This window comes from Rhincodon typus, chromosome 26, assembly GCF_021869965.1.
Source record: "Rhincodon typus isolate 14 chromosome 26, sRhiTyp1.1, whole genome shotgun sequence".
NCBI lineage: Eukaryota > Metazoa > Chordata > Chondrichthyes > Orectolobiformes > Rhincodontidae > Rhincodon > Rhincodon typus.
The window spans coordinates 28762111-28775870 of NC_063357.1; the positions used below are offsets into that span (position 1 = coordinate 28762111).

At 39.1% G+C, this 13760-nt stretch overlaps 1 protein-coding gene across 1 annotated transcript in view; it reads right to left on the reverse strand.

Moving 5' to 3' along the window:
• Positions 1-13760, reverse strand: part of tyw1 (tRNA-yW synthesizing protein 1 homolog (S. cerevisiae)) — a 106897-nt gene that overhangs the window by 8265 nt on the left and 84872 nt on the right. Inside the window, 2 exon segments of the mRNA XM_020513258.2 lie at positions 3978-4145; positions 8878-8988. Coding sequence (XP_020368847.2) covers positions 3978-4145; positions 8878-8988 — 279 coding nt within the window.

The following is a 13760-nucleotide window of genomic DNA, read 5'->3' on the forward strand; positions in this document are numbered from 1 at the left end:
ATCGTGGAAAAGTGATAATAAACTGAACATGCAATGCTAACGTTTTCTCAATTTTGTGCCATTTTCATTTTTGAAACAATTTGAGACCAGAAGCAACAGACCCATACAAATGGCACTTGATTTGTAAACTCATGATTACTCATTTCGCTTGCTGCTTGCTCAACTCCAAATCTGAAAATACCAGTCAATCTGGTCCCAACATGAAGGACAATTACATGCATAAAATGCACAAAGGTCACCAATATAGTAGTCTGATGTTGCTGTATTGTCATTGCTGCAGACTACATTGGATAACACACTGGAATCCAAAGTAACTACCATCAATACTTTTTGCAAATATTTACCTTTATGACCTATGTCAGCTTTGCAGGGTATCCGCCTCACCTATTTTCAATTTACATTCATAATTTTTCACTGCAGTACTGTGTCAGGTAAAATAGAAGATTGACTTCTGCATGATAGCACATTCTGATAATATAATTTTAGTGCAGAAATCAGTCATAACAATTATTCAAAAACATTAAATGTAGCATTAAACTAATTAGTAAATGAGTTACTGTGAAGGGACATACTTAAATTCATCAAAATTTGATATCCTTAAATTGTAAGCAGCCTCATTCAGTGCATGCCATGAATTGACAAATGCATACTAATGTCTCATCACATATCCAAGTTCAAATTTACGGGCTAAGTACGTGGAAAATCTGTCAGTTTGAGTTCATGAAAAATCAAATAAAATCAACTGAGAATATAAAACATTAGTTTTTTTAAGCCATGTATACAGTGTTTCTCATAACTTTGTATGTAGGAATTACACAGAAAAACACCTGTGAGATAAGGGTTAAGGTACCAAACTGAAATACAGTGAAAGAATTTTACCATGAGTTTGGTGAATGTCAGAGCCAAAAATGAGAATCTGTCCCAATTCTCAAAAGATATTAACAACATCCTGTAATTTGTTTTGCGCTGATAGTTGCTGACTCATTGATTAGTAGAAATAGCTTTCCAAATGTGTAGATATTAAAATTTCTTCGCAATTCTGAACACAGCTATTAAATTTTGTAACCTTCTCAGATCTAGTTTCTTCAGTCTCTCCTCATACTGAGGTGTCTCATCCCTAATATCCCCTCAATAAATTTTCTGTGAACCCTCTCCAGGTTTTCAAAGCCTCTGTGTATTAAGGTACATTATACTGGATCGGTCCAGGGAGGCTGATCTAAATAAATAACAAGAAACATTCCTACTCCCAGCCATTTTCCACTAGGCTTTGTTTTATGCAAAGAGTGCACCCATGGAAAACAGGAAAGAGTGTACTGATTCAATGCAATTAAAAAACTAACATACAATTAGTACCTTAATGCCATTTTGGTGCAGTTAACTGTGATCAGTGCTAAATCTGTTCATAACCGACTGAGGCTCCTTAATAAGAATCACCATAAACAGTTCTGAAAACAACTGAAAACAAGATAATTTATTTCCACACACTGTTGTCAATGGGATGAGTGCTACTGATCCCACTGCACCTTGAAGTTAATCTTCACCCTATTCCATAATCTTGTCGCCCTCTCACTGCTACCAGTCAAACTCTGTCCTCTAACCATTTGTTATAGCTCTACTGCACCAGCTACAAGCAGTTCAATACCTCTCCTCCATTGCCACCAGCTAAATTGTAATCTGATCTGCATTCAGAATATGCCCTTCCTATAACATTTGAAATTCCATTTTCTCGGACTGGTTTGAAAAGCTAATCAGATTTAAACTGAATCAATAACGCTGCATTGCAGGTGTTTAATTTATACCTTCCACCTGATTTGTAACAAACCACTATTTAATATTGTCGAATGGCTTAGATTCATGGAGTCATACAGCCTGATAACAGATCCTACTCATTCATACCAATCCAGTTTCCTAAATTAAACTAAGCCTACTTGCCTGCGTTTGGCCCATATCCCTCGAAACCTTTCCCACTCGTGTATCTGTCCAAATGTCTTTGAAATGTTGTAACTGTAGTTGCACCTACCACTTCCTCTGGCAGTTCAGTCCACATATGTACCACCCCATGTGAAAAAGTTGCCTCTCGGGTCCCTTTTAAATCTTTCTGCTCTCACCTTAAAAGTATGCCCTCTAGTTTTGAGCTCCCCTACCCTGGGGAAAAGCCCTTTGCTATTTGCCTTAGCTGTGCTCTTCATACAGTCATGATTTTATAAACCTCAATCAGGTCACCCCTCAAACTTTAATGATCCAGAGAAAGAAGTCCATATAATTCAAACCCTCCAGTACCAGTAACATCCTTGTAAATCTTTTCTGCACCCTTTCCAGTTTAATAATATCCTTCCTGTGGCAGGATGACCAGAACTGTGCACAGTACTTCAAAAGTGGCCCCACCAACGTGCTGTACAACCGCAACATGATGCCCCAACTCCTCTACTCAATGGTCTGTGCAATGAAGGCATGTGTAAGGTATTGCATTCCAGATGCAATTTGATTGGTCGAACTACTTGACTTTAAGCAAAACGCACTTTATCTTTACAATACACTTAAAATACAGACAAAATAAAAGTAAAATAAAAGAATCAGCTTAACTGTAACTCTACCAAAATGCTTAACAAAACAATATATATATTAACTACTACTCATTAACTGATCCAATATAGTAACATCCCTTAAACACATCCTTGCCAAAGGTAAATTCAGTAAAATAGAACATCTCACGTGCAATTCTAGCAGCAGGAAGAGAACCCCAGCTCTTAGCTTGTAACAGCGAGAGGAATAAGAGCTTCCACATCCAGCTTCAAGACCCCAGCAACTGCAGAAAGCTAAAACTAAAAATCCTGGTTCTGTGGATGCCTGAGCCCACCTGTTAAGGCTGCTTCTATTTTTTCAACTTAACAAAAACCTAAGGCCTCACTAGGTTTTTACTTTATTGGCTTTGAGCAGACTGCTTGATCTGTCTCGACCTTTCTTCAAAAAAAGGACAAAAATCCTCAAAGCCATTGTTCTGTCACAGATTATTCAAATATATTTTAGTTGCAATCTAAACTGTAATCTAATTTGTGAAATTTTGAGCTTACTGCTACATAATTTCCCAATTATAATCAACGCAGCTGAGTTGTATGGCCTTACTGAAAGTTAACCCAGCACAGTTTGTGAAAGGACACCAATTTATTCAGGTATGGTTTGTGCAAAGTTCAATAAAAATACTACATTGGATTAACCTCTTACAATAAATACCAGCCAAAAGACTCAACACAAACACAAATACAATTAGCTGAAATTATGTTGCAACTGAACTGATCATAATGCTACATTAGTACATGATCAATTTAAGATAAATGGCAAAAGAACCAAAAAAAAAGTGAAGTGAATGGAGACAAAAAAACTTGCCTGAGTGTGTGATGGAGGCAGATCTAATTGCATCTTTTAAAGGAAATTGGATAAGCTTCTGAAGCAATGAAAAATGCAGGACAATGGAGAGCAGACCAGTTGAACTGCCCTTGCGGAGATTCAACCTGCCTATGGCAAGCTGAGTGGCCTTTTTTTTTAAACAAATAGGTATTTTATAATTCAATGCTTTGCAAAACTTCATAATTGTGATGTCTTTCCCGTTTGACCTTTGCTATGTCTTTGGCACAGTGTCAATGGAAAAATTAATCTAAATCACCATTTTGTTGTAATAGAAATGCTTACATTTTATTGAATATTTTAATTTTCATAACTACCAACACTGCACATTAAGTTTTACCAATAAATGTACATTAGCAAAACAAATCAAACATCAAGACTCAAGACAAATTGAAAAAGCTCCCAGAAAATGCCTGACATTACAATGTAATAGTCATGTAAAATCACTCAATGTATTAGCCATCATACAATTTTCTATTATACAAGTATTTATTTAGCTAAATCTAATGTTTTGAGTGTAATGTAACCAAATGATGGATAGCTGCAGATCAAACTAAAACTTAAACGCTACTCACCTTTTTGTGTGCTATGAGAAGGCAGTTTGAATGCTCATGTTCACAAGCAATTTCATAGTCTATGAGAAGATCAGCCAGCTGTTGGACAAAATATACAACCTCGTCGTGCCATGGAACATTAGCCATAGTCAGATTACTTGCTGAGCTTTCGCCACAATAGGTCACTCCCTAAAAATTTAAAATATTGTCAATACAATATTCTTCTTACTGAATCTGTACATCAGAGCCATCAATTTAAATCAATGTGTAATTTAAGCTCCAACACTATCTAACAGTTCTCCAAGTAATGTATTTCCAGGCTGTGATATGAGGGGTGGCAAGAAAACACCAAGAATTTCTCTACAGGAGAAAGGGGTGGAGTTGAAAGAACAACATCCCATGATCCTTTGGTAAATCTTCTGCACAGTTGTTACACAATTGTTGTCAAGTGTCAGACTGTCTTTTGCTCAAAGTTTTGGTTAGTGACCCAATGCACAATGTATACCAAGGAAGGAAAGGATCAGAAGGGGTCAAAATAATGAACTTGGAACAGACCACAGTAAGGTCTTTGTGGGAATGTTATAGGCAAAATTTAAGCACACAAACTACATGCTGTAGAGTAAACAGATTAATTTGCCATAAAATGATTAAGTAGACACGGTGTCTAGTCTTCTTTACTCATTTCTCCCCTTGCCTTAAATAATAACTCTGAAGGTAAAAGTTCAGCGAAAGGGGATGAATTTCCAGGAGTCTTCCCGATCAGGATATGGACAAGCATCAAGGGTCAACACTCTCATCACTGCATCCTGGCATTTAAAAAGTCTTCTCATAGTAAGAAACTAAGATCCTCAAATTCAGGGATTCTAGGTCAGTTACTGTTTGAGCTCTACAGGAAGACCTGAACTCCAGGTCGAGTTGGCAGACTGCCTGGGATCCTCCATCTCTGTTTCCTAAAGAAGCCCATACTACATGAAGGGAAAACTACAGGGCCCAGTTAATCGAAGGTAAGGTAAGAAATAGCTGTAACATTAGCAGATATCTTCACGTTCTCCTTGAACGCAGGTGAGGATCGAGAAGATTGGAGATTAGCCAATGTTGTTACCTTGTTTAAGAAAGGAAGCAGGGATAATCCAGGAAAGTATAGGCCAGTGAGTCTGACATCTGTGGTGGGGAAGCTCTTGGAGACGATATGGAGGGACAGGATATATGCACATTTGAAAGAAAATGGACTAGTTAGTGACAGGCAGCATGGCTTCGTACAGGGAAGATCATGTCTCACCAACCTGATCGAAGTTTTTGAAGAGGTGACAAAGATAATTGATGAGAGAAGAGCTGCGGATGTAGTTTATATGGACTTTAGTAAGGCATTTGATAATGTCTCACATGGCAGATTGGTACGAAAACTAAAATCACATGGGATTTGGGGTGGGCTGGCTAGATGGACACAAAACTGGCTTGGTCATAGAAGACAGAGGGTAGCAGTGGAAGGGTTTTTCAGAATGGACACCGATAACTAGTGGCGTTCCACAGGGATCAGTCTTAGGTCCTCTTGTTTGTAGCATGTATTAATGATCTGGAGGAAAATGTGGGTGGTCTGATTAGTAAGTTTGCAATGACACAAAGATTGGTGGAGATGCTGACAGTGCTAATGATTGTGAAAGGATACAACAGGATATAGATAGATTGGTGACTTGGGCACAGAAATGGCAAATAGAATTTAATCCAAACAAATGCCAGGTGATACATTTTGGAGAATCAAACTTAGGTGTGAATTATACTGTTAATGGCAGAACCCTTAGGAACATTAACATACAGACAGATCTGGGCGTGCATAGATCATGTGGAAACAGGCCCTTTGGCCCAACAAGTCCACACCGACCCTCAAAGCATCCCACCCAGACCACACATTCCTGAACAGTATAGGCAAGTTAGCATTGTCAATCCACCTAGCTTGCACATCTTTGGACTGTGGGAGGAAACCAGAGCACCCGGAGGACACGCACACAGACACAGGGAGCATGTGCAAACTCCACACAGGCAGTCACCAGAGGGTCGAATCGAACGCGGGTCCCTGGCACTGTGAGGCAGCAGTGCTAACCACTGATCCACGATGCAGGTCCACAGCTCCCTAAAAGTGGCAACACAAGTAGCCAAAATGATTAAGGCGGCATATGGCATGCTTGTCTTCATCAGCCGGGGCATGGAGTACAAGAGTTGGCAAAACACGTTGCAGCTTTATAAAACCTTTGTTGGGCTGTATTTAGAGTACTGTGTGCAGTTTCGATCACCAAATTACCAGAAGGACGTGGAGGCTTTGGAATGAGTGCAGAGAAGGCTCACTAGGGTGTTGCCCGGTCTCAAGGGCATTGGCTATGAGGAAAGGTTAAAAAGACTAGGACCATTGGAAAGACTGAGAGGAGACCTGACAGAGGTCTATGAAATTATGAAGAGGCATAGATAGGGTGGATAGTCAGAGGCTTTTCACAGGGTTGAAGTTTCTATTATAAGGGGGCACAGGTTCAAGGTGAGAGGGCCAAAGTTTAAGGGAAATGTGCGAGGAAAGTTTTTCATGCAGAGAGTGGTAGGAGCCTGGAATGCACTGCCAGAGGTGGTGGTGGAAGCAGGCATGTTGGTGACATTTAAGAGGCATCTAGATGGTTACATGAACAGAGAGGGAAGAGAGAGATACGGACTGAATAAGGGCAGAAGGTTTGTTTTTTAGTTTACTCAGGGCATGATGATCGGCGCAGGTTTGAAGGGCCCAGGGGCCTCTTCCTGAGCCGTACTTCTCTTTTGTCCTTTTTCTGAGGAAACTATTATCGGACACTAACCTCCAGGAACTTGTCAGTCACGTCAACAGATTTTTAATACCTCTGGATTTACCAAAACACGCAATTTGTAATTAAAACCCTCTTCTATCCTGCCTTCTTTAATTTTGGGTGTACACATGCATGTGTGTATATGAACGGATAGGCAGACTGGTGAGGCAATTCCTCTTAATTTTGAATTTTTTGATAATAAATCCTATCTTCGATTTCACCTTGAAGGTCTTTTTTGTGAGGGTTCACTTCAAAGATTGGAATCAAAAAACCAAGGTTTGGGGTCATCCTTAAGTCTACTTCGTTAAGGGATGGGAATAAAAGAAGAAAGTTATAAATCAAATCAAATCAAATCAAATCAATCAATCTTGCTATCTTGGGCTAACGATGGGAAAAGCAACCATAACATTAGCCCTTTTCACCCTTTGTCTGTGACAGAAGATTTGGAAATGCTACACGGTGATCTGATTTTCAGCTCAACCCAAGTACGTTACAAGTGTTTAACACACCTGTGTCACATGCCTTTATTACTTCTCTATAGACACTAATTATTTATTTTCAGTTGGTTACCACTTGCATAAAAGTAAAACACAAAGGACCTATCGGCCTCGAGCGTCTGGATGCAGATTTTACCAAGCGAACTTTATATCCTGATATACATCTAAACTTATTCAGCAGCAACATGGAAAATTTGATTTATTTGGTACTGAAAGCAGCACATTAAGTCACTGGGAATTCAAAACCTGTACCAGTAAAGAAAATACATTTATACGAGAGCTTTTCATAGTGACAAACTTGCCAAGGTAACATCAAGTACATCTTGAATGAGAATTGCTCACTGCAATTTTAAGAAATGTAATGAATAACATATGAATAAATCCAATAATGAAAAGAGAAATGTCTTCTGAGTAGTTAGAATGTGGAACTCGCTACTACTACAGAAAATAATTTAGGTGACTGGTTTAGATGCTTGGAGAAGGAAATTTGATGAATACGTGACTGAAAAGGGAATAGAAAGATATACCGAAAGACTGACATTAGGCAGAGGGAATGGGAGTATTCCTCAGGTGGAACATGAGCATCGAGAGACTCGTTTATTTCTAGGTTCTCTGTTCTACACAATGCTATGCAATGTACACAAATATTTTGTCAGTATGGTTCTTCAAACAGCAGGCAGCAATGCCTAATCAGGATATTTTATCATTAGAGCATTTTATTCATTCATGGGACATGGGCATCGCCGGCTGAACTGGCATTTGTTGCCCATTGCTAGCTGCCCTTGAGAAGGTGGTGGTGAGCTGCCTTCTTGAATCACTGATGTAGGTAGACCCACAATTCTCTCAGGGAGGGAATTCCAGGATTCTGACTCAGTGACACAAGTTTGGACAATGAGTGACTTGGAGGGGAATTTGCAGGTGGCGATGTCTACCTCCATCAGTGATGCCCAAGTCCCTTAACTGAATAAAAAATAACTTCATTGACAGGTATTAACTTGGAAGCCTTCAAATTTTTCTTTTATCCTACATTTAATCAATTTACATACCACAACAAATAAGACAAAAATGACAAATTGGATTGCATGCAGAGGGACAATGTCTAGCCAATATTAATCTGCAAGCTCTGCAAACACATTATTCTAAATAAATCACAAAGAATTAATTCATTTCCCAGAGCATTGCTAATGCATAATCAGAGACACATGGGTTTATAATAAAAGAACTGCTATCAACATCATGTGATAGAAAAACAGAAATAAGAAAACATTCGTTGATCTCTGAACGTTTCCAGCATTTCCGGTTTGTGAATCATATTCTTATTCTATGCTCACTTTTGTCTTTTAAATATTGTGGCTTTTTAACCATGTATTTGGGTTAAACTAAGAAAACTTATTCCCGGTAGCATTTCTTTCTGAACTACAAAGGAATCCTTAAACAGAGAAGCTGGAGCAGTGAGAAGGCTTGTTCCTGGAAGGAACATATTACTAGTGCCATCATATCAAACCTGATGCTGATAAAGGATTGGGGAAGAAGCTATTTCTTTTCCCCCCAGAAACAACAGCATACAATAGTACTTTTCTATAATATACTAATACTTTGGCTTACTTTAACCTCAATGAAGTCAGGTTTCCCAATCTCAATCAGGTCAGCATAAGATCGAAGTTCATCCACATTCCAGGCCTTTACCAGAGTTAGTCTATATACCGTACGTTGTTTCTGCAAAGTTCAGAAGATGAGTACAATTTAATGTATAATTCAGCTACCAGCTTCTTTTGACAAAAATATTTTTTCTCTATATTTCATAAAAGAAAATCTGTTATTGTCATGCCTCATAATATCAAATAAATCTGTGTCTTGAGCTACTATGCAGATCTTGGTAAAAGATCTCTAAATGGATGCACTGAGCTGATGCAGTGTAGTAACCCATTTGTTCTGACTCCCATTCTCTGAGACAGAACTCCTCAGTTTGTAAGATGTTTCATCTGGCAAACCAACTAGCATACTAGCTTTACTGGAGAAAGCTTACTTCTATGTAAATGGTGGCCGCACTCATCCAACAGCTGATACTTACAAATTAACAACTGCAATATTCACAGGCTACTATATAAATTAGCTTTATTAGAATTAACTTTATTGTCACATGTACTCATGAATACAGTGAAAAGTTTACAAGTCGCCACTTACGGCGCCATCTTAGGTACAAAAGGTACCTAGTACAGATTAAGTACAAGTTCATAGGAAAAAAATTAGAAAATAAAGAAATAAAAAGTCCAGCATTATACACCTTCAAAAGTACAAAATCATAGAAATAAATTAGAAAAATAATGACATAAAAAATTTCAAAACAACAGATCTTCCACGATAACACAAGGAAAAAAATAAAAATTAGAATATTAATTGATACTTAAAGCACTTTCCAAATGGCAAGCATTGCTGAAAGCAAAGACAAAAAAGAGATAAATGAAGGTAAGAAAATTGAAGAGTTTAGGGCAACAGCTCCTGTTACAAGTAAATAAAGGCTTTTGTAACCATTTACCAGAAACTGAACCAGACTAGCTATTTAACTAATGTGCCTGCAAGAGCAGTTCAGAGATTAGGAACCCTGCTGCCAGTAACTCACCTATCAACTCCCCAAAGCATGTCCATCATCTACAAGACATATACTGGGGTCTTATGGAATACTCATAACTTGCCTGAACGAGTCCAGTTCTGACATGACTCAAGAAGGTTGACACCAACCAGGACAAAGCAGCTCACGTGATTGGCACCACATCCACAAACATTAATTCCCGTCACTATGACGCACAGTAACAGCAGTGTGGATCACCTACAGGCTGCATGCAGAAATTTACAAGAGCTCTTAGACAGCACCTTCCAAAAAGGCCAAACCCAATGGCTTCAATCTTCCCAACATGTAATTAGAGGAAATTACTGCTCATCTGGTCCTGGATTTTGATATGGAATCTGCTAATTTAGTGGTAGGGAGGTGGTGATGGATGTCATCAGTGCACACCTGGAAACTAACATTGTGATTTTGGATGAGGGTATCAAGGGGCATAGTAGGAGTGGACCAAGGCCAGACCTTTAGTAACATGTGGAATGGGAAGGGAGACCATTACAAATGATTACATAACTAAGAGCGAAGCCAGTTGAGACCAGTTACCTCCCAACTAGTTGACAGTGAAAGACATTGCAGGAGAAGAGTAAGGTCAACTGTGTCAAAGGCAGCAGACAGGTCAAAGTCACAGAAAGGTAGTTTAGTTTTGTCGCAGTCACTTAGGCTGTAATGTAACTTTGATAAGAGCCATTTCAGCACAGTGAGAAGGGTAGAAAGCTGATCGAAGGGGATCCAAGATAGAATTAAGGGAAAGATGGACATAGATTTGAGAGGCAACATTACATTCGAGGACTCTGAAGAGGAAAGAAAGATTGGAGATGAAACTGTAGCTTCGCAAGAATGGTGGGCTGACTTATTGGTTTTATTGAAAATAGGGCTAAGGATTGCTGATTTAAAGGACAGAGGGAACAAGACCTAAAGCCAGGGAATTGTTTCCATTGTTGTCTGACAGGGGGGCTAGGGAGGGGATGTTGGGTGGTCAGCAGTTTAGTACAAAGATGTTTGAAAGGACAGGAAGCAAGTCTCATGTACAAACTGAGCTCAGAGAGTATAAGGGGAGATAAGACAGAAATTATAGAAATTTCAGTTCGGGTGGTGGCGAACATCAAAGGAAGTTTAACTTGACAGGATAGTGGAAGGAAGGGATGCAGGGTGGTAAACATCTAACTAACTATATTGTTTATACTTCTGTATTTTTGATTTTGGCTTAATTTAAAGGCAGTTTTAAAAACCAAAGATTGTGGAAACAATCGCCGTACTTTTTAAAATCAAGTTACCTGATACTCGGTGTGAGTGCTGATTACATTGTTGCTTGTTCAAGCAGTGGGGTAGGTTTAGTTGCAGACAAGCTGGATTGCATACAGGAGATCTGACCAGCAACAAATAGCTGATTATCTGTGAAATGGTGACGTGATGACGCTGACAAAGACCTTCTACCTGCCAATTGTGCAACTGGCTCACAGGTGGCTGAACAGTTTGTAGTGCGAGTGCTTAGTCAGTTTCTCTGCAGCAAACCTCACTGAAAGCCTGAAGAAAGTCAGTTTATTTTCTATCACCAGTTGCTATAAGCTGTTGCATTCAATAAGTCAGTGACTTTAAAAGTGTGAAACTGTCCTTTCTGTGCCTCCTGCAAGCAAAAGAAAGTACCTGGAAGAGGGGAGATCAGCAAACAGCAAGTCCTGGCAAACCATAAGCATCAGCACAGGTGGACAGGGAGCTTTAAATTGCCAGACTTTCCCTCCACCCACAACACTCATGTTCTTTTTGTGTCTGCCTGTATGGTGTGAAGGGAAATTAATCACGGGGTTAGAGTTTTAACTAGTAGAATTATACGTTGATGGTTTGCAATTGTTTACCTGTAGCTGGAATCTATTCATTTCTACTAAATAGTCATTCTTGTTAAGTAGAGAGATCTGACCACACTATTTGTCAATGTGGGTCTAAAAAAGGCAAGTACATTAGGGAATTGCATGTACTTCTGTAAAATCTTGTAACACTTAATATCAAAACATACACTGACCCAGTGAGGCAAGACAATATGGTTGCAAAGTCTCTTCGTGCCAAGGTGTCCATGAGCTCCTCAAACACTTTTGGAGGTGAAAATGAGGGAAATATGGAAAAAAATTTAACAAGACAGAAGAGAAAACATGATGGGATCGCGCTTTTGCATTTCTGGAATAGTGAGCAGTTCTGGTAGGTGTGAGCAAGTTCCAAGAATGCTTTGTGGCCTGGTCAGATCTGGCAGTAGATAGCTAAAATCAGTTTTCTGCCAGATTCTTGTAAGTTTGTCCCCCCTTGGACTTGAGGACCTGCAGAAGAGAGACACATCAGAAAATGATCAGGTCAGAAAGAGTAAGTTGTGCAGTTTTGGGTGTCCATAAGGAAGGATGTACTGTCAAGGTTCATCAGACTGGTCCCTAGAATGAAACAAGTGTCCTATGGTTAGACTTTGAGTAAATTGAGTTCATATTCTCCAGAACTTTGAAGAATGAGAGGCAATCTCATATAAACATACAAGATTCTAAACAGCTTGATGCAGAGGTTACTTCTGCTGGCGAGACAATCTAGAACAGGGGCACAGTCTCAGCATAAGGGATTGATCATTTATGACTGAGATGAGGAAACATTTTTTTCCCTTTTGAAAATGTTGTAATCTTTAGAATTTCCTACACCAAAGGATAGTGGATTCCTAATTGCTGATGATGTTTAAGGCTGTGATTAACAGATTTTTAGTTTCTCAGGGATTCAATGGATGTGGGAGCAACCTTGGAAGTCGAGTTGAAGCCCAAGATGAGCCATGATCTTATTGAATGATGCAGCAGATTGATGGGCCACATGGTCTACTCCTGTCCCCATCTCACCATCTTACGTATTCGCTTTATTGGGAACAAAGGCATCAAAGGAAGAGGTGAAGGTACACTTGAGCAAGCCAGTAAACATGGTGAATAAGTGGCCAAAGATTAGACAGTGTGAAAATGCTTTTGTAAGTGAAGTGTCTGGAGATTGACAAAACTATGGGTGATCATGAATTGGATTTAATTCAGGATAAAATATGGACAGAGCTTTGAATGTGTTGGAGTTTGTGCAGGGGATTGCTCAAGAGGACAGTTAGAAAGACATTGGAAAATAAAAAAATTGTAGTTTGTAATAGAAATATGGATGAGGGTTTTTGTTGGTGACGATATTAAATACAAAAACAAAAGTGATGCTGCAGTGGTACAAGGAGATGTTCTAAGTGGCAGATAGATTAAGGATTTTGGTATGTATACAAGCTCAGGCAATTAGCACATCCATGTTTGCAGTCAGGTTTATAGCCCTCAGTGAATGAGACGGAATCAGGAACTAAGGCACAGAGCTATTGGTAGCAACCAGATGGGATGGCTTCTGCCTCGCTGATATAGTGTTGAAGAAAGATCTGACTTATCCATAATTTAATGTTGGACAAGCTGTCAGACAGCTTGTCAAATGCTGTGCTGAGAAGATAGAGCTCAGTGCTGTTAGAACAAAAATAGAAACATTCCCATTCCGACAGATAATGTTACAGAAGCAACAAAAAGAAAAGGAAAAGAAAGAGCCAAGTCTAAAACTTTGGCATATTCGCAAAGTCAACTGGTAGAGGAAAGATGAATTTTGGGGAATTATACTCAAGAAGGAGGAATGCAAGAACTAACGCTCATGATAGATTTGCACAAAAAAAAAGTGGCTTGAGAGCCTGGGGGGATAAAAACTATTTGGAGATGGAGTTTTAAATTAGACCTAGTAGGATTTTCAGGTAGTAAATCGTGAGGTAAAGATCCGAGGTGGGTGTTGGATCCTACAGTGAAACAATGGGCTGAAGTTCACATTAAAATTGGGGCCATGCAGTGGTTTC